The sequence below is a fragment of the Saccopteryx bilineata genome, chromosome 5, assembly GCF_036850765.1.
Source record: "Saccopteryx bilineata isolate mSacBil1 chromosome 5, mSacBil1_pri_phased_curated, whole genome shotgun sequence".
NCBI lineage: Eukaryota > Metazoa > Chordata > Mammalia > Chiroptera > Emballonuridae > Saccopteryx > Saccopteryx bilineata.
Genome location: NC_089494.1, coordinates 9,041,797 through 9,063,940, shown reverse-complemented (window position 1 = coordinate 9,063,940; position 22,144 = coordinate 9,041,797). Strand labels below are relative to the sequence as shown.

General features: G+C 49.1%; 1 protein-coding gene across 1 annotated transcript in view; it reads right to left on the bottom strand.

The window, feature by feature from the left end:
• The window catches only part of DNER (delta/notch like EGF repeat containing), a 261,274-nt gene extending 253,538 nt beyond the window's left edge, over positions 1–7,736 (bottom strand). The window contains exon 1 of the mRNA XM_066281209.1: positions 7,334–7,736. Coding sequence (XP_066137306.1) covers positions 7,334–7,609 — 276 coding nt within the window. The 5' untranslated portion in view covers positions 7,610–7,736. The remainder of the gene's footprint in view (positions 1–7,333) is intronic.
• Between the last annotated feature and the right edge of the window lie 14,408 nt (positions 7,737–22,144).

The following is a 22,144-nucleotide window of genomic DNA, read 5'->3' as shown; positions in this document are numbered from 1 at the left end:
GGGAAAAATAAAAATAAATAAATAAATAAAGTAAGGGTGGGTTTTGCTCGACCCAGCCATATTTCAGAGCTGTCCGTGCCCTGGGCGGACCACAGACACTGTGGTCCTGAGTTCGCCTGGAATCGAGGGAACCACACCTTCTCCTGTTGGGGTCACTCCCCCCACAGAATGCCTTTCTCAAAGACGTCTCAACCTACCTCTGAACCCCAAAATGAATCACAAAGGCTCCTTTAAATGAGCTACCAGCAGCAGGTCAGGGTCCACACTGAGGTCCTGATGCGCTGGCTGGCCTCCGAGCTGTCCGCCCAGGACGGCGGACCGGGCTCTCTTTCCAAACCCCTTTCCTTTAAGTACACTTATCTCATCACTCCAATCCTGGCTCTCTTTCAAAAGCCCCTGCCTTTTCTCTCTGTTTATGAAAGAACACCTTCAGCCCTGGCCAGTTGGCTCAGTGGTAGAGCGTCGGCCTGGCGTGCAGAAGTCCAGGGTTCGATTCCCGGCCAGGGCACACAGGAGAAGCGCCCATCTGCTTCTCTGCCTCTCCTCCTCTCCTTCCTCTCTGTCTCTCTCTTCCCCTCCCGCAGCCGAGGCTCCATTTGAGCAAAGATGGCCCAGGCGCTGGGGATGGCTCCTTGGCCTCTGCCTCAGGCGCTGGAGTGGCTCTGGTCGCAATAGAGCGATGCCCGGAGGGGCAGAGCATCGCCCCCTGGTGGGCAGAGCGTTGCCCCTGGTGGGCGTGCCGGGTGGATCCCCATCGGGCGCATGCGGGAGTCTGTCTGTCTCTCCCCGTTTCCAGCTTCAGAAAAATACAAAAAAAAAAAGGAAAAAAAAAAAAAAGAAATAAAGAACACCTTCACATCACACACACTCGAAGCCTCCCTGCAGACACTAAATCCGACAGACCCCGGACGCTGCCCCCTGCCCCCTGCTGGTCCTGGGGGCACTCGCTCTGAAGGTCAGAATCAGGGACATGGGGAGGCCACACAGGCAGAGTACACGCACTGCACTCAAAGCCACACCCGGTCACCACGCTGAATGACCCCAGCTGAGTTTCCTGAGCCATAAAATTGAGAATTGGGTCCACTTTTAAAAGATGGCAGTGTGTGCGTGCAGAGGGCCAGCTCCGCCAGGGACCTTCCTAGCTGTTCGTCTTCATCCAACTTCCGCAGGAGGAACTGGGGTCAGGAAGGCTGCCCACAAGCTTGCGGTGATGGAGCGGGAATTTTAACCTCTAAACTTCCAGCTCGGCGATCGTGTTTGTTCAAGCTCCCAGATGACTGTAACAAGCAACCAAGGTTGGGCCCCAGTGCAGGGGAAGGGGGAACTATAAAGAAATTCTATCCGCAGAACTCAGCTGTGCTGTTGGGTTTTGTTTTGGGGGGACAAGTTCTATAGGCCTGCCTCTGGGTCCAACCGCTCTGACCACAGCTGCCGCTGAACGGGAAGAAGGTCGAAAAAATACAATTCAGGCATTCTGCTTCCTGATTCTAATAGCCTTCAGCTTCAGACAGGTTTTCTGTCCGGCTTGATGCTTCTGAAATGAGGGCATAAACAAAACCATTTTGGATGGCACCATGTCACATGAGAGGCTCCAGCAAAGAAGCTAAAGACAGAAATGCATTTTTGTCAGGTGGCCACGCTGAGAAATGCGACGTTTCCTAAGAATGCACCAGATATGAACAAAATCAGAAAATCATTTTGTTCTAATAACACGTGAAATACAATGGTTTCTTTCTTTTATTAAAATCATTACAAAGATTTTGACCAGCCTTATTTTTTTATTTATTTCGAGGGAAAGCTTGAAGTCACCAAGAATTTTCTGAATAATTACTTGTGTGTGTCACAATTAAAAGAACTACATGTTTATCAAAGTTTTAATACAATAAATTTTTTCATCTTTTAAATGTATGTTGCAGCATAACTCATCCTGCAGGGAGGAGAAAGCTGAGTCTGTTCACTGAAGAAAAACCCTCAGACATTGAATAACTGGGGTCATCAGATTTTATACAGGAAGCCCAGCCCCCCTTTCTTAGGATTCCTTGTATTTGTGCAGCATTTTTTTTTCCACAGTGCTTTAAAATTCATTCTCCCATATTTCATTACACTTACTGAAAAAAAAAATTTACCATGGCCCCATTCGTGAACTTCATCTTTCTATATATAAAGAAAATAAGACAAGCAGTATTAGTCCATTTAAGAGATATGAAAAGTGAGGTTCAAGGATGTTCTATGACTCTCCCAAGGCCAGAGAAAGAACCAATGTCTCCTGACATCTCAGCTAATATTGGACATTGTGTACATATTACAGCGTGTGTGTGTGTGTGTGTGTGTGTGTGTGTGTGTTTGAAAAGCGCAGTAAAGACTGATTCTGTGCAAAGAACTAGAATTCTTTGGAATTCTTTGTTGCTGTTTGTTAGCCAACTTCAGTCGGAAGCGTATTCATCTGAAGCAGACCCATTGTTTCAAGTTAGCATGTTTAATCAGAAGAGAGGATTACAGAACCAGCTTAATGAGTAAAATTAACTTGCATAAAAAGCAACTACACAAGCCCCTTCTCTCCTCAAGTGCAGAAATTGACACATTTTCATCATAATCTCAGAGGATAAAATTCCTAGGGAACATGAAACAAAAAAACAAACAAACAGGTGACTGACGGCTTTGAGTATCTGGCAAAGACTTACTTGCTAAAAATAAAAAAGCTTTACAAACACATTATACAAATTCAGGCGATCCCTACCTTTGATGGGTGGCCCGACAGAAGCCAGGCAGTCTTGTGCCACTCACGGGGAGAGAAAAGCTGGCCCAGCAGCTGCCACCTCCGACACCTGCCTGCTTCCCCCAGTGAGCCAGAAGGCAGGAAGAGCAGCCTCCAATTTCACAAAAAGTTCAAGTTTTCTCAAACACATCATATATGTATAATTCTTTTATTTATTATCCATTTGCATGTCACTGTGCAACTAGAACCCCACATTCTACCTCTAATGAAAGTAGAATTTCCTGCTTGGCGGTAGCATATGGAGAATTTGCTGTGTCTTTGTCATTCCTGTGGCATCTCACCCCAACGGAGCACAGCCATACAAGCTCAGGGTCTGCGAGCAAAATCAGACTCAGGGATCACGTCACGCCCTTTTCACTGATAAGACGCCCAGGCGTTAGAGCTCTAACTTAAGGTCACAAAGCCAAAAATGACAGGGCCAGGGCTGGGCTTCCATCTCAGCCCACTTTCGATGCTACAGCTCTCCATCCAGCCACTTAGTGACCTGGTTCAAATCCCAGCTCTATTGCCTACGAGCAGTGTGATCCTGGGCCGGTCATTCAATTTCTCTGTACATCATCTATAAAACAAGACGGTTACAGCACTCGGCCCACAAGCCACTGCGAGAATCGGTGAGTTGTGACTGTCAAGTCCCCGAAACGGTGATGGTCAGTGCTTGAGAAAAGTCAGCAACTACCACCCCGGTCATCAGCAGGCTGTCCCTGTAGCTTAGATTTCCATACAGAATCCACGGAACCCTCACAATTCACTATGTTTCAATGTGTGAGAGGACTTAGAACAGATACATTTGAAGTGTTGTATGCTTTTCAGGGCAGTATCAAACTGTGAGATCTTGGATTAGCCGCTCAGTCAAAAGGAGCTTCGATTTCTGCATCAGACACAAGGGCAGGATGACACCTGTTCTCTCTACCTCACACTGTTAGGTAATGAGCAAAAGTTTCAAAAGAAAGGAAAGAGAAGAGCTGACACTGAAGGACGCACCACACGGGTGTTCACTGATTCACAACAGTTCATGTAATCTTCCCCCAAACCCTGCTGTGGACAGCCCACAAAAACAGGATCGTCACCCGCTTAAATTTGGGGTTGGATGTCAAGAATAAAAATGCCACACACACACACAGCAGCAGGGTATGAACAGGTTTCTTGCTCACATAATGAGGCTTTCTAAGGAGGGCAGGCAGCTCCTAGACAGGTGCCCGTTGGCTTGAGAGAGTGGGGGTGAGAAGCTTGGGGGTTTTACAGCAGATGTGCGGAGGGGGGAGTAGAGCATGGCCTGGGACTTACGTGGTACGAACCTCCCACCAGCACCAAAGGAAAGAGCTCCTAGACTTTGGATCACCTTGCCTGGGTATGGGGGAAGGCAAGAGGGAGAGGTGGACCTGGCTGGACTGGGGGTGGCACAGTGGATACAGCTTTGACCTGGCACACTGAGGTCCCCAGTTCAAAGTCCCAAGGTCACCAGCTTGAGCGCGAGGTCACTAGCTTGAGTGCGGGATCATTAATGTGACCCCAAGGTCACTGGCTTGAGCACAAATTGCCAATTTGAAGCCCAAGGTTGCTGGCATGAAACCCCAAAAGGTCACTGGTGTGAGTAAGGGGTCACTGGCTCTGCTTGAGCCCCCAGGTCAAGGCACATATGAGAAACAGTCAATGAACAACTAAAGTGAACAACTAAAGAGAAAGAGAGAGAGAGAGAGAGAGAGAGAGAGAGAGAGAGAGAGGTGATGTGGAAAAGCTGTCAGCAGTCAAACATCCAAACACAGAATCAGAATCATTACAGACCCTGGGAGGTAGAGCCCATCTTCAGAGATGAGTAAACAAGACTTGGTCAGTTTTGATCACCTGTCACAGCAGATTTAACTTCTGCCCTTCAACTTCCACCCCATACACCCTCCCGTCAGCCCAGTTCCGAGATCCTGTAAGGTCCTGTCACCGGCTGATACAAGCAGCGCTGCTCGGCCCCACCCGCCCGCCGGACGTCAGCCAGCCGACCCTAGAAAAACTGGAGACAGCTGTAATCCATTTAACCCCGATTAGTGGTTTATGATCTCAACTTTTCCCAAAGAACTATGAAAGAGAGAAGGAAAGGAGAGGAGGAGGAGAGAGGAAGAAAGAAAGGAAGATTTCAGAGTTTGCTTCTAATGTTTCCACGGCTAACAGTGTCTTGCAGCTGCGGGAAGGGTAACAACAATCTCTGCTTGAGGGATTCTCTTCACATGCAGGTAAAATTCCAATTCCAGTTTATCCAGCGAACATGAGGTTCTATTTAGCAACCACACATACACCGCGCCATGGCGAGCGTCCGTTTCTCTTCTCTGTAACTGCATACGGGGAGGATTTTGTTTTTCTCTGTTCAATGTCTTTATTGAGATGGCCCCTTTGTTCCCCCATAGAAAAGCTCAGTCTCGAGCCTTACTGCAAAATCATGGAAGAGTAAATTAAAATGATCAAGAATCAATTTTTCAATAGTTATAAGGCTCTGAATCATCCCCAGTGAAGTTCTTCTGGGTAATCAAGCTGGATCAGGTTCCAAATCTGCTAAGCTGTCCTGTTAGAATTACAGTTACTTCAAACTCGGAGCTCAGCACACCCGGTTCCGCTCCGCCTCAGGTGGGCAGCGTTCACACTAAGATGGCCTCGAACGGGAGCTACACAGGAAACCGGATCCGTTGTGAACTAGCTGGTTCTGCAATATTTATGTACTAGTTCATGACTCTTTTCTGAATGAATTGCATTCTGTATCAAACCACTACTTAGGACCAAAAAAAGTATGCTTCTCAGCCATATTTAAGAAGCACTATAGAGGTCTTTGCCTTTCTTGAAGATTTCTTAGATTTATTCTTAGAGTCACACACACACAAAAATCTCAGAGTTGAGTAACATTCCCAGCATCCAGGTGTTGTTCCCATTGACTGCAGCTGCTGTGTACTCTAACCTTCCTCCTGTCGGTCCCTGCCTCACTCTGAATCATCTATTTTCTTTCAAGGATGGGATCCAGACATAAATATAACAGCATCTGAGAGAAGCATTCAGGCTACTTATTTCTTCAGGAAGCAAAACTATATAAATCATCAATCAACACAGGAAATTAGTACGCAAGGTTCCGTCCCAATGTTAGAATGGCTCTAACAGGCATTTCCCCAAAGAGGCATCACGCCCCTTGATCTACTGTTGAGGCTTATATCACACTCTCATCGTGTTCATCTTCATCATCATCATCATCATCATCATCCCTTTGAGGGAATGAAAGCTTATCAGAACCAGTTAACAAAGAAGAGCACAAAATACTGGGGGGGTGGGAGATAAATTCAGGTTGATAATTTGCTACTACCAAAAAAAGATTCCAGGAAACGGCAAACATTCTGTCAAGGTCAAGCTTCTCCATCCCATTTACCCCTCTATTTTAAAAATTAAAACCCATCATACTGTATCATATCATATGTGGACTTTCTTCCCCCACAGAAATGAGAGTGCATCTGAGCATTCTCAAAGTAACTCTTGGAGCACTGTATCAAATTTGCATGAAAAACTCCTCCACTCCAAACGTAAGAAAGAACGCATCTGATCCCAAATATATCCCACATTCGGTTGATTTACTTTAATCGTTTATGACAAATTCATTATTTGCCCCTGCCCTGGAAGAAACTTGGGGGATATTTTACACACCGAACTACCAAATCTCCTCCTGAAAATGTTGATGTTAATAGGTTAGTTTCATCGAGCTTTATAACACTTGTAATCCAGACTCATCTATTATCTTCTGCCAAATTCTCTTGGAAGTCCGAATCCACGGACAGCAGCTGGCCAGCCCTCGCCCCGCCCCGTGCTTCCTCGAAGCTTTCCAGTGCCCTAGTCAGGCCCTGGCTGTCCGCCCCTCGAGGAGTGTCCAGCCAGGAGGGCGACACACCAAGCCCCACGCGCAACGTCCCTCGAATGCCTCAGCCCGTCCCAACCCCCCACGCCCAAGCTCAGAAAGGGCTGGTGGCAGGCCGAGGGGAGGCGGCTACCCTCTGGGCTTCTGGCTGCCTAGTCAGGGCCCTCCAGGGTGGAAGGAATGCAAGTACCGACCACCCAGCACGTAGCCCGCCATCACCTGCCTCCCATACCCCGCTCCCTCGGCATACGCTGGGTCCAGCGGGACAGGGCGCGGGCGCCCCCTGACCATTGGGCATCCCGCGGGGTCGCTCGCAGCTGGATCCTCAGCATGGCCACCGCGGGCACCGAGACCACGTTCCAGTGGAGAGTGGCTCGGCCCGGGCCGGGAGGGGCGCGCCACTTAGGAGTACCGGGACTAGGATGGCTGCCAGGCCCTGGAGCGGCGCGCCCCGAGAGCCCCAGGTTGGCACGGCCGGAGGGTAGGCTGGGAAGTGGCACTTGCAAGGTCAGCCAGGGGTCCGCGTGTACGCGGACCGAGAGGCGGCTCCAACCCTTTCCCCAAGCGGAAGAGGCTGGAGTCCGACATGCCGGAGCCCCGAGCCCGGCAGCGCTTGCGGCCCGCGGGGAGAAGCTGCGGGTCCTGGGCCAGCGCCCCGTCCCGTGCTCGCCACGTCGACTCACCTGGCAATTGGCGCCGGAGACCCCGGCGGGGCAGGTGCAGGTATAGCTGGGCTCGCCAGCCGGAGCCGGGGACTGAGGGCCGGGCGCGGGGCGCGGGGTGCACACGCCCCCGTTCCTGCAGGGCTGCGCGGCGCACGGCCCCGGGGCGGACAGGGGCTCGGCGGGCAGCGGGCTGGCCAGGCAGCCTCCGCGGGGCCCCGCGCCGAGCAGCAGGAGCAGCAGGGCCGGCGCGGGCAGCAGCTGCGCACCGGGCGCCCGGGCGCGGCGGGGCAGCATAGCTGAGCGAGCGGGCGCGGGCGCGGAGCCGGAGTCCGAGCTGGGGCGCGGTGGCGGCGGTGGCTGCAGGAGCGGCAGTGGCGGAGAGAGAGCTGCTCCGCGGGGCCTGGCGCCGCCTGCAGCTGCGGGAACCGTGGTTCCCGGGGCAACGACAGGCGGGACTTGTGGGGCGGAGCGGCCGGGGGGCGGGGCGGTCGGGGGCGGGGCGCTGGGCCGGCGCGGGCGCGGGGGGAAAGGGGCGTGGGGACCCTTCCCCCGCGAGGAGTGGGGCCGGAGGAGCAGAAAGGCCACCGGGGGCCCCAGGAGCGCGGGTGCGGTCAGAGTCGTGGGTGTGTCCCTAAGAACCCCGAGCGGGCAGCGGTGGTGGCGCGGGCCTGGCTGGGAGCTAGGCAGTGCTCGGAAAGGGAAGAGGCTGTAGGGGTCGATGCCGGCGGCGGGGCGCACTCTGCGGGGCCTCCAGGTGCTGAGCCGCGGTGAGCCCCGCGCCGGCCGGGCAGGGGCGGGAGGGCTCGCTGCGCAGCGAAGGGAGGCGGGCCCGGGCTTGCAGCCGCCACCCGCTGCCTCTTGGCGCAGAATCTGGGAGCCAGCTGCAGGGACCGGGGCTCTGCCCCCTCCCCCAGCACACACAGCCCTCCTGGCACACCGCCGAGCCCCGGAGTCCCCACACCCGCTGAGCAGCGGGCTAGCTGGGAAGTGACCTCGCGTCCGCTCCGCCGCCCTGCGGCCCTTGTCCTTGGTGCTGACCGAGGCGTCTCCCTGCTCGCGGGCGCGGCCTCGCTCGCCACCCAGAAATGTCTGACCGTGGCTTGTGGGTGCTGCAAGACGCCTCAGAATCAGTGTCCAACCCTGTCGTTGAACCGAGGAGGCAACTGAAGCTCAGAGGAGCTGGACTGGAACCCAGTGGGTCACTTGACTCTCAGCCCGGAACGCTGAGTCTCCTGAAGGAGATGAGATGTTCAGAAGTGCGGGTCCCCGAAGGCCCTGCCAGGACTCTCACAGAGCTCTGTAGGAAAGGAACAGTCACGGTGACCTAGGGGGGCGGGCCAGGCCGGCGGGTGAGGGGCTTTTCTGAACGTCGAGGTTAGACTGAGTCTTCCTTTGACAGCCAGGGAGGTCAAGCTCTGCCGAGTAAATGAAGCTCGCCTTGTCTCTGCTACCTGACCTTTCCCAACCTCTACTATATGTGGAGGCTCCCAGGTCCTTGTCTTTAAGATGGCCACGTGAGAAAACAAAATGTGACTCCCTTGAATTGACAGTTTAGGAAATTTTTTCAGGCAACACAAAAAGTGTTTTGTGAAAGCTGGGCAGGTAAGAAAGTAGAGACACGCCACAGTCACCCATGCGCGCAGGTGCCAGGTGGAAGCCAGAGGGTGCTAAAAGTCTCCCGTGGACACAGGAGGCACACTGCCCACCCTCTCCCAGCCCTGCTCAAACACGGGAGCAAATGTCAGGCGTTTGTGCCGAAAATTCGTGTGGCCGTTGCAAGAGATCCCTGAAACCTGCTCTGTGGTTTGATGCAGCAGGGGGAACTCACCCCCAAATGGATCCAAACAAGTATTACGTTTTCCCTTCCACCTGCTGTCTTTTATCTGAGATATCCTCTGGAAAAAAAGAAAAGAAAAAAAAATCCTAATTTTGTGCCACGCCAGCACCCTCTGCTGGTACTAGCCTCCTCATTCAGGTGTTCTTCCACCTTCTGTGCCCCTGGAGTATGCATTCTGTTTTGGCATTAACTTCTCTTACTTTAAATCCTGGGATAATAGACTAGTGCTCACTCACTCCCACAACACACAAACACACATACACACACAAAGCAAAATAAAGTGTAAGAAAAGTTGTGAACCCATAAAGATCACACTTCAATTCAGCTTTTATTTTAGTCTATCTTTAATCTTCAAAGGGCATATTATGCAGGAGACAACACAAGACTATTTCATTTTTCTCCAAGCTTCCAAGCTGAAAAGGAAAAGTACATCTCTTACCCCATTACTAATAAGTGGGGCCATATGATTAGTTCTGGACAATAAAACATGAAATTGTATGCCTAGACCCCAAAATACCCCCTCACTAAATATCAGGGGGTGTTCACTATGATTCGTACTGTTGTCTTGGAGAAGTAGGTCTCTTCTGTGGTTCTGAAAGTTGATTTGATACTTGGCTGACAGTTTCCAACCATCTGTAAGACCCCCAAATACCCAACTAAAGAGTCCAACTAGCCTGACCTGTGGTGGTGCAGTGGATAAAGTGTCAACCTAGAAACCTAAGGCTGCCAGTTTGAAACCCTGGGCTTGCCCAGTCAGGGCACATATGGAAGTTGATATTTCCTGCTCTTCCCCCCCCCCTCTCTTTCTCTCTCCTCTCTCTATAAAAATGAATAAATAAAATCTATTTTAAAAAAGAGTCTAACTAATTAATATATTACCTTGTCTTTTAACAGAAGTTTTTAAAGCCTGACCAGGCAGTGGTGCAGTGTATAGACTAGAGCATCAGATTGAGATGCAGAAGACCCAGGTTCAAAACCCCGAGGTCACCGGCTTGAGTACAAGCTCATCCGGCTTGAGTGGGGACTCACCAGCTTGAGCGCAGGGTCACTGGCTTGAGCATGGGATCATAGACATGACCCCATAGTCGCTGGCTTGAGCCCAAGGTCGCTGGCTTGAGCAAAGGGTCACTCACTCTGCTGTAGCCCCCCTGCCCCCCCCACCCGGTCAAGGCACATATGAGAAAGCAATCAATGAACAACTAAGGTGCCGCAACAAAGAATTGATGCTTCTCATCTCTCTCCCTTCCTACCTGTCTGTCCTTATCTTTTCCTCTCTCCATCTCTCTCTCTCTCTCTCTCTCTCTCTGCCACACACAAAAAGCAGAAGTTGTTAAAATAATGAATGTTCTATGTTTAAGTAAAAGCTAAAAATTCACTGCTATTCCAAATTTACAGAAATCAAATCTTTACCCAAATAGTTAGGGCCTAACCCATCTCATTTATGTATGTATGTATGTATGTATGTATTTTCTTTTTCTTTTTTTATAGAGACTCCACATTAATAAGTCAAGGGCAAAATATCCAAATAGTGTATCCTAGACTTCAGCAAAGAATGTGATAGAATTTCTCATGGTCATCTTCTGGGGAAAGTGGACTTGAACCACTTACCAACCATAGTCGGAGCATACTAGTCAGTGGAACACTATCAGGTTAGATAAAATGTTTAGGAAAATGCCATTGACTCTCAAAACTTGGCAGCTAATACAATTTATACCTGAGTCAAAGTGTAACATGATCTCAACCAGTAAAAGTGCTGAGCCAAAGTAAATAAAGCGGAGTATGACATGAATGCTATCTGCCAATCCTGCTATCTCTCCTGCTTCCTGGACCTCCTCTGTAGGACTTCCTTAAGAAATGCACTGTGGTCATATGACTTGCCTTGGTCAATGAAATGTGAGGGGAAATGGCATGCACCACTTCCAGGTGGAAGCCTTTAAATTACAGAGCGTGAGTCATGTGACCGTGGTAACCAGCAAGATTCCAAGAGGTGCAGGCGCTGAGTCCCAGCGATGTAAAATCACTCTAGGTCACACACTAGTAAGTGGCATGGCAGGAGCCATGCAGCATGACCGGCCAGCTCAGGTGTGCTGGTCCTGAGGGACAGAAGGCTGAATCCAATTAAGGATTCCTAGGCCTTTGGATTTGATGGAACAGAAAATGTTCAAAAATCCCAGTTTGGCTTGTCTCTTTTTACGGGTCTACTCCAGAGCTGTAACTTAACTGAGTCATAGTGTAGGACAGCGATTTTCAACCTTTCTCATCTCCTGGCACATATGAACTTATTACCAAAATTCTGCAACATAGCAAAAAATATACCTCTAGTCAACTGACAAAAAAAAAAAATAGGTATAATTTTGATTCATTCACACCGGATGGCGGTTGTTGTGTTGGCAGTTACTATTTTTTTTATTGGACAATTTAAGGGAAAGGAGGTCAGTGCGCTTAACTGAGTAGTCAAGTATTGCACATTTTAAAAATTCTTGCAGCACAAGTATAACTGTCTTTATTTTTTGCATTTTGTCACAGCAGGAGAAGACACCTCACTGGGCCAGCATAGGCCCACAGGCAGGCATTTGGGAAGCGCTGGTCTCACGAAAGCAATGCTCCTCTGACCTGTGAGGTTCTCGCACTCTGTGGCACTCAGTGCCCTGTGGGAATGCAGCCCTGCATGTGCACTGGATGACCCACAGACTTAGAACATCCTCTTTAGCACAGAATGCAAAGGTTACCGGGTACAATCTCCCAGGGCTTGAACTGAATCCAAACGGGAACATTTACTTGGGGTAACAAATCACCCTCAGTTTACCTGGAGTTCCATGGGCCCTAATACAGGCATCTGTCAATAGTTAGCACTCACCTCCTCCCTGGAAGCATCTCCATCGTCTGCAGCCGTCGACAAGTGGGACCCTATGCCTCTCCCTGCACCCAGAGTTGCCTGGGCAGAGTGCCATCATTACTACTGCCCCTTTCTACATTCAGTTACCCTTTAAGGGGACCAAGGAACATTCCTGCCCGCTGCAGAAGGTGGACCATGATGGCAGATTGCAGCTGAAGTTGGCTTGAAAGAAAAAGTAGGCCACACAACCCAGAGGGAAGGGACGCTATGCTGGGTGACAATTTTCTGCCATGGAGAACAGCACCAAACAGCCTGCTCTGACCACAACACTTATACCAGGACCCATGATGGTGTTGAACAAATTACTCAGTGTCTTTGACCTTGAGATGCCACAGAATATGGAGATCGAAATCCCTATGCTGGAGGAGGTCCTCAAACCGCTGTGTCCGCGGGTTGACCCATGAGCTGGACCTGGGTAACTGGAAGCCCCTAAGCCCCTGTTCTCTCATTGAAATGATTGGTCCAGCCCTCTGTTCCCATAGCCAGAGCTGTTCCAAGGACATAGCCCCAGCTTTCTGTATGTCAATCAGACCCCAATAAAGTGGTTTGATAAATAAATAAACAGACAGAGGGATAGATAGACAGACGGACAGATCAGAAACTCACCATACCCTCAGATCAAGAGAAGTCAGATGAGCTAGGCCTGAGCATTCCTCTGGTGACAGAGGTTGGTTTAGAAATGGTCATATGATTGCAGTCACAGCCTTGTTTTTCTAAAGTATATAAACTGCTGACACTACAACTCAACAAAGCTAGCAGACACACACACAAAAATTGATGTAAACATCCTTTCAAATTTTGTAAAATGATCCAGCAAATGATTAAAAATTAATATATAATGACCATGTAGGGTATATTGCCAGAATAAAAGCATCATTAAATGTGAGAAAATCTATTCACCTATATTAATAGATTTAAGGAAGAAAAATCCTATGATCTTCTTCATAAGTGCTGAAAAGACATTTGATAAAATTCAATATATAATACATTCTTTATAAAATTTCCAATAAAATGAGAAAAGATGGAAACTTTTTTATCATAATGCAACATACTTATCTCAGCCCAAAAGTCAGCATCATATTTAATGAAGGTTTACTAGAAATAATCTCATTGCAGTTGAAAGTAAGACAGTGATACTCACCATTATCATTATCTTTTAATATTGTCCTTGAAGTTATTAGCCCAAGCCAGTGTTCAAAAGGAAATTTAAAGACTTAAAATTGGAAAAGAAGTACCCTGGCCGGTTTGCTCAGTGGTAGAGCGTCGGCCTGGCGTGCAGAAGTCCCAGGTTCGATTCCCGGCCAGGGCACCCAGGAGAAGCGCCCATCTGCTTCTCCACCCCTCCCCCTCTCCTTCCTCTCTGTCTCTCTCTTCCCCTCCCGCAGCCAAGGCTCCATTGGAGCAAAGTTTGCCTGGGCACTGAGGATGGCTCCATGGCCTCTGCCTCAGGCGCTAGAATGGCTCTGATTGCGGCAGAGCGACACCCCAGATGGGCAGAGCATCGCCCCCTGGTGGGCATGCCCGGTGGATCCCAGTCGGGCGTATGCAGGAGTCTGTCTGACTGCCTCCCCGTTTCCAGCTTCAGAAAAGTACAAAAAAAAAAATTGGAAAAGAAGTAAAATGATTATATGCAGGTAACAATTCCATATCCAGAGAACCCAACTAAAATTATATTATAAAAAATATTTAAAAATTCTTTATGTCTGGGTACAAAATAAATATACAGAACCAAAAACTTCTTGTCTGCAAACAACAAACAGCCAATAGATAGGGACATGAGGAATTCCCATTTACATTAGGAGCAAAAGAGAGAAAACCTAGTAATAAACATGGTAAGAAGGTGAACTAGCTATTGAAGGAAACATTAAAAGATTACTGATGAATGCAAAAGAGTCTTGAACAGGTATCAGTGAACACCATGAACTTGGAGAGAAAGACTTAACATTATAAAATATAAACGTTCCTATACTAATCCATAAATTTAACATAAGAAATAAATTTACCCATAAGTTTTAGACATGAGATTAGATCAGCTGATGCTAAAACTTCGCTTAGTAAAATAAGCAATCTAGGGGAGCCAGGAAACTTTGGAACAAGAAGGCAGTGAGGTAGGACTCACGCTGCAAGGCAGTAAAACTTACAATAAAACTACAACGACTGCAACAGCTTGGTACATTAAATGGACAGACAAATCTATGGAACAGGATGAGGGAGTCCAGAGATACGACTAAATCTTTGTGAAAATGCAGTATATGCTCTGAGCTGGATGGATCACTCAATACATTGAAGCAACGAGCCACCATGTGAAAAAAAATAATAATAGTATTGAATGCATACCTCACAACTTATACCTAAATCAACTGCAAGGGGACCAAAAATTTAAACGCAACCCCCCCCCCCCAAAAAAAAAAGATACCCAAGAAAAGTACAGAAAGAAATCAACGCAGAATGTTTTTACCATCGTGGAGTGTGACACGTGGCCAGAAGCTGTTGAAAAAAGATCAAAACATTTGTCAGCATAGAATTCCAAAATTTCACATGGCAAAAATCACCATCTGCGAAGTGAAAACACTGAGATAAACATTTGTGACTTCCATCACAATCAAAGGGCTAATTGCTACGAGTAAAACAGCCCTTCCCAAAAAGTGTCCTTGGAGTCGCTGGTTCCTTTGGATACTTGCTGGGTGACTACATAGAAGTGACCAGCTTCACTGTGCCCAGCAGGATATGTATGTATAATTTTAATGGCCAGTGTCAGATGGCCCTCCTCGGAGATTCCACCAATCCGTTCCCACCAGGAACGTGTAGGATTCCATTATTTTCCCCGCCGTGAGATTTTTATCAGACTTTGTGATCTTTGAAAATGTAAATGGATGGAAAAAAATTCTCCATGTAGTTTTCAAGTATATTTCTCATCCAGAGTCAAAGTGGGCAGCTTTTCATATACTTCAGAGACATCTGTATTTTCTTTTCTGTGTACTGATTGTTCTGAAAATCATCCACGTTCAAACGCAGTCTCGATATAAGATGGAATCTGGCCCCCACGAATGCCCCCACACACAGCCTACTGTCTCCAGTGCAGACTACATTCACATGACTTTTCTATTTCGTGGTCTTCCCTCCCATCACTTCACTGTACCAGGGTGCTTTTACCCATACAGATATTCATTATTATACATTATTTCTTACAGAAACTTTCTAAAAGACCCATCAACTTTTATAAAAATCACCAATAGTTTAAGCCCCAAAAGCCCTTGCCTCAAAATACTCACCTTGCTGCTCCCACCAATCCGAAGCCTTGTTTATCAGGATTCTTACTCAGTCCTCACCAAGACCCTGCCTTCAGCCAAACTTCCGATTCCCCATTTCCCTGTAGACTCTGGCTTTGTCCTTCCCCTTCTGGGACCTCGCCAGGGCTCTGGGAGCAATCAACTTAGTCTTGGAGCCGCTGCCCATATTTCTACTTGTGTTATTAGCTTTTTTCTGACTTGGCAGGGGCTGGTTCATGCCACTGAGATAAAACTAACCAGCAGCAGGAACAGGAGCCTGAAGGAGCAGGAAAGAAGCAGGATTGTGGGCGGTGATTGGAGCTTAGATTTCCCCCACCCACCCACACCCCCCCAAGGGAAACAAGAGAATGATACCACTGAATTCCCGTCCTGAGAAGATCACTGCGGATGGATGGACTTCAAAGAGGGGAGAGGAGGAAAGCAATGATGGGCCCTTTGACCCGGGGTGGAGCTGGAGGTGGACAGAAGGGCTCAGATTTGGGATTCACTGGCCCTGGGGTATGATTGAGAGAGAGGGGTCAAAGAGGACCCCCAGATCTGGGTCCTGAACACTGGATAAATGGAGCTGCTCCTGCCTGCAATGGTGAGGAAAGGGGAGGGAGGGCCCTGTGGGGGGAAGGTGCAGGTGTGTTGGAAGTAGAGAAGTAGTTACTTGGGGGTGGGGGTGGGGCCTTTCACAGGCAGGGATGAGTGACAGGTGATAGGGTTGAGCAAAATAAGGGGCAAGACTGATTCAACAGAGATGGAAGTGACACTGAAGATCGACTTTCATTTTAAAAGCTGCACCCAAAGTGGTTTGTTAGCTACGTCGAATTATTTTATCCGTGAGAATAGATTTGACACCCAGATCGCTATTTTTAACCCGCCAAAGCCTTTTATTTTATTTGGTGCATGTCGTACACTCCCATCACAGTTCCCAAAACAGTGCCTCTGAAGAAATCTAGATGTCGGTTGTTCACCGCTTTCCAGACAAGATCAGCACCGCAGACGGCACATGTGCATATTCTGTTTTTGCTGACCGACCACAAGAGCAAGCAACTGTATTTTATGGACTCTCACTCTTAGTAAGAGCCGAAGAGTTGGTAGCTGGCAGAAGTTTTCCCCTGTAAGTCTCGGGTGCTCCTGCTCTCCTGGGCAGCCTTGTCATTCTGCCTTGTGACCCACTGAATCACTGGGTCTACGTCACCAGCAGCTGTCATCACGGCCTCGTGTGACCTTTTCTGGGTCAGGGGGCAACGTGCAGTCTGAGCATCCTTCAGAGAACAGGCTGGGACGATTAAAGGACATCCGTGTGACTGAGCCGTACCCACTGCAATCATCTGTCTCAAGATTAAGCCAATTTGTTTCGAGGCAGATGTCACAGACTGATTAAAAACTATTCAGTAGCAAATATTCCGTTTGCTGCTGAGACGAGAATTAACAGACAGAAGCCAGACAACATTTATGATGAGCACGACAGCTCATCAGGGGAAAGAGGCTCCGTCATTTTCCTGACTGTACAAATTAGCGCAGGTGAGCCCGCCCCTCTTCCCCTGCAGACAGCTTCCATTGTGAAGTTCCTGCCTCTTATTTACCACACCACATTATAAAGCCGTCCGGAATCTGTTTCATTGTCACGGTTATCAACTGTGTCGAATTTTAGAAAATCAACTATTTAGGGATGCTCAGCACATAATCCAGGAATCACAAAATATTTTTCAATTTCAGAAAGAATAATAGTTTTTTTGTTGGTTTTTTTTTGTTGTTTTGGATTGGTTTGGGGGTTTTTTGGTGCTGACTCGTGCTTACATTCTGGGAATAAATCCCTAAGGACCGTGATGGAGCCAGATGCTTTGGGACTGTGTGGTCTGGGCAGGACTTGGGGTGGTGGCAGTGTGGTCAGGGGGAACATGAGTGGCCCACAAGCTGCAGAGCCTGGAGCCAAAGGAAAGCCAATGATAGATATGTGAATTCCAAACTGCCCTCTTGCTGTTCCGCTTATCTGTCAGACCTCACTCTTACTGGACTATTGCCCCTGAGACAGAGGAATTCCAAGAAGCTGAGAAGCCGCCCCAAGGAGGGGCTCTGGACATACCAGGACTTTTGATTCAACACCCACATGCTCGAAATTTTTCTTGACCCCGTATAATTTGTCCCCCTAGCTTGTACTGGTGCACTTCTCGCGGAGGAGTGCCCGGCAGGTCTTCCTCCTCTAATAAAGCCTGCACACCTGGTGATCGAATGCCGTCTCATTCTTACAGCCAACAGGCAGCATCCAAGGACAAAAAGTCCAAACAAAGAGACAATTCAAAGGGCCTGGGCAAGAGGTAAAGTCCCAGCGCAGGGAATGGGCGGGAACCAGGGACACCAGGTGAAAGGAGACAGTCAGCCGCTGGGCGGGCCGATCGTCACCCGGGTCCATGGTGCTTCTGAATGTTTGATGTGTGCACAGGGCTTCGACTCCCTCGGGCAGAGCGATGCACAGGAAAGGCAAATGGTGGCCCTGGGCCAGACTGGGGCCTTGGCTCCATTTTAACTATACGATCCATATTGTTACACCTCTACTAAAACGGCTAGATTTATAAAGAGTGACCATGACCGTGGAAGCCAGGCCGCAGAGCGGCGGAGACTTGAGGACACAGCAGTGGACTGGCAATCGGCACACCCACTCAGGACAATTCTCCGGTGCTCTCCCCACGTCACACGAAATGTACCCGACGATTTGGCAACTTCGCTGCAAGGTTTTACTCACACCCAATAGAAATGCGGTTGAAAAGCACCAACAGACATATCTGAAGATGTTCACAGCAGCGGTGTGTAGCGGCCACAAACTGGAAACAGTCTGTTCAGGGCAGGTGAGCAGATAAACAGATTATGGTGTGGTCACACACTGGAGAATGGCACCGCAATAAAAATAAAGAAATTACAACTCCATGCAACAGCATGGTCCACTGTCACAAAATTAATGACTGATCCGCGAGTCGAGAGAAGGCGTATCCCCGGGGGCAGGGAACAGTAGAAGAGGCAACACCAGCACACCGGAGTGCGGACGCTGTTCCAGGCCTACGTGGACCATGGTTACATGTGTGTGCGAGAATTCATGGACTTCTTTCCCCTCATGATTTGTACACTTCGTTGCGTGTTCTTTTTTTTTTTTTTTTCTTCATTTTTCATTTTTCTGAAGCTGGAAACAGGGAGAGACAGTCAGACAGACTCCCGCATGCGCCCGACCGGGATCCACCCGGCACGCCCACCATGGGGCGACGCTCTTGCCCACCAGGGGGCGATGCTCTGCCCATCCTGGGCGTCGCCATGTTGCGACCAGAGCCACTCTAGCGCCTGGGGCAGAGGCCAAGGAGCCATCCCCAGCGCCCGGGCCATCTCCGCTCCAATGGAGCCTTGGCTGCGGGAGGGGAAGAGAGAGACAGAGGGAAAGCGCGGCGGAGGGGTGGAGAAGCAAATGGGCGCTTCTCCTGTGTGCCCTGGCCGGGAATCGAACCCGGGTCCTTCGCACGCTAGGCCGACGCTCTACCGCCGTTGCGTGTTCTTTTGACGTCAGTAATAATTTCTTAAGTTTTTCTTTTAAGGAGGAAACCCATAGAGGGCGACTTCAGGATCCTGTAGGACATTTCCAGTGACCAGTGGCCTCCCCTGCCAACCACCCAATTCTTTCTTCTTTGTTGAGCAGAGTCTACAAAACCAATTGCTAGATTCATTCCTCTGAGTTGTTTTTATAGGCAACACCCATTAATTCAACAAATGATGGAGGGCCCATTGTGGGAGGGGCACTGTGAGGGGTACAAAGATGAATAAGACAGACAGTGAAGTCGACGGCAGTTCATGGCCTAGGTAGGGAAGCAGAACGGCTTGCTAATCCCATCCCTGACTGAACACGGTACACACATCATCTCATATAATTCACACCTTGTAGTGTAAGTCTCTCTAACTCCGCCCCTTAGTCAGTGGCAGGGCTCATAATCAAACCCAATTCTGATGAACTGCAGAGCAGATACCTCCCTGAGCACCAGGCAAGGCAAAGTATCATGTTATCATGGTGACTCCTGCTAACACACAGCAGGCATCACTAATCGATCAGGATACTCTCCCTCCCCGGCTTATGAACATGGCCTCAAAATCCTCCCACCAACACAGCACTTTTGACAACCCCAATGTGACAAGGACCAGACCCTGGGGTGTCACTTATACCTGCTTTTCTTGAGTCACAGGGGTATCTTTGAAACCCGTGCCCCTCTTTATTTCAAAACGTCCTTGGGAAGAGCTGTAAGCTGTCACTAGCCACTTACCTCTCGCTGGGAATGGAGAATCGGAGAGTAAATTTGGAGGCAGGAGCGGAGCAGAAAGCTCACAATCAATGCAGGTCTGGGGCCCTAAGGAAGAATGGGGACGACGCTGCAGGAGACCCGCTTATATCACTGTTTTGCCTCGAACAGAACCAGTGCTGGCCATAAAAGGTAAGCTGATACAGGCAACCTCCTGGACATTAGGGACAACTGCAAGAGATCCGGAGATCACCAGTGGGAATCTCAGCTCACATTCTGTACCTATAGTCTGTGATGTTCCAAGCTCAACTCCTGGTCTCAGCCAAACCCCCGAGCCGGTCTCAAATACGAGGACTTATCAACGTGCTTTATTTGGGCCCTACACAACCATCGTCTTCCATTGTTAATGTCGGTGACAACGACCAGATCCCATCTGTGTGTAATCTGTACTTGGCTGAGCAAGCGGCTGCTTCCTGCCTCTGAGTCACACCGTGCTCTGTCCCCAGGAAGAGAGGCTGCAGTGGGGGTTGCTGCCGCCAGTCAGGGCACTTGTTCGGTCACTACTGGTCAAGAGGATGGGCGTCTGCTCAGCGTGGGGCTTAGCAGTCCTTGTTTCATTGTGGATGTAAAAGGGACATACTTTCAAAAAATGATTACGTTCAAGAAGTCTCGAGCTCCTACATGACTTCACCTTAAGTGTGGTTTGCTATATTGTGCAGGCTTCTAACTCATAGGATTTCTAGCCAGCCCTACCTTAGAGTAGCAATTCAACCCTGTTTTCACTGACACTAAAACTGAAGCGGAAAGAGGGACCCACCCAGAGAGATACACGACTTCCAGAGAGAGAAGAAGCCCTCTCTGTCTACTGGGCTCTGCCATGGTTTTCTAACCATGAACACACACACACACACACACACACACACACACTCACCACCCCTGACCCAATGGACCAACCTCTCGGGACACTGGGGAAGTAGAACTCTCTTTAGTGTCTCCACCGTCCTTGGCCCTCTGCTCTCCAATCCTGACTTCTCAGCAACCTCATCTCCACCACGGTCAAGTTCTCACTCAGGGCACCTCCTTCTGGTTAAGAAAAGAAGTAACTTGATGAGCTTCACGTAATATGCCATGATTATGTGTAATTTAAACAGAAGTCAGGTAGAGTTATTTATACACACACACACACACACACACACACTATCCCCACCAGACAGCCTTGGTCTCCAAGTTAAACTATCCTCCCATGCAATGATGTGGTCTCTCTCTCACACTCACACACACACACACACACACACACACTCATACACACACAAATCTCCTACCTAATCGCTGTGGAAACCTTTCTAAAATAGTGGACCTCCAATAATAATCCACAAGTGCACAAAATAAATAAGGACACTGGCAACAATCGCCAGAAACCTTTTTGTCACTATGGAAATCAGGCACAGGAGCGGTTACCTTGAGGAACGGTCACTGGAGAAGCCCATGAGCCTCAGGACAGACCCTGAGCTCTGTGGGGCTTTAGCTCAGTCAGTCCCATCCCATCCTCTCCCCCAGGGCCGCAGCAGCCTCGAACAGAACAGCCCCCCAGCTATGACAGCAGTGACAGCCATCAGCCTAGCAGCCACTGGGGGGAGAATATGGGTCTGGAGCTGTCCCCAGAGCCCTGTGGCTATCTGGCCTGTCAGTATCGGGAACAGCTCTCTTCTTAAGGTTCTTGTGATATAACCTCCCTCAGAGCTCCCTGTTCGAACAACCCTCTTCCTCGGGCATTTGTAAACCAGCGGACAGAAAACATCACGTGCCAGGTGTTTGAAATGGCAGCTGCCTGAGATAGTAATACACTTGGGACTGCGAGCCGGGGAAGGAGGTGTCTCAGGGGCCTGAGAGAGCTCTGCATATTCCCGGGAAGCCAGGAGGCAGCGGCCTTTGCAGGGCGGGGCACTGGTCCAGGGAAGACTGGAAGGGCCCCAATCGCCTCTCGCTGGCTGGCTTCGAGCTCTGCGCAAAGCCCACAGTGAAAGCTGGGGCAGAGCCGTAAACCGCCCGCCAAAGCGCTGGAAACATGTCCTGACACATGCGCGCGCGCTCACGCACACGCGCATGCACAGTGTCCCCCAGCAACGACTCTTTCATGCATTTAAAGGGATCCATGTCCAATAATGAGCTGTCCATCGAACTGGCCAAGCAGAGACTTCAGTGGCCACATGATAAAAAGTACAGGTTACACAAAATTCCTCCCCAAAGGCCACTAAGCGAATAACAGCAACAATCACAAACCCTGGGGCGGGGGGTATGGTTTCCAGAATTGCCACATTCTGTGATCAAAGATTCCCAATTTCCACCAAAGCCTTTACAAGACTTTGAAGAAAGAGGAAGTATGCTTTGTACACGGTGAGGGAAACAGGCACTAGAAGAAACCTAGTCAAGGATTTCTTTTGAACTTATTAAAAGATTTTTAAAAGAGCCGTAATAAATAGGTTCAAAAAATAAAGAGAAACTATTAAAAATTAAAGGAAGATATGATAAAAAAAAAAAGTTTCAACA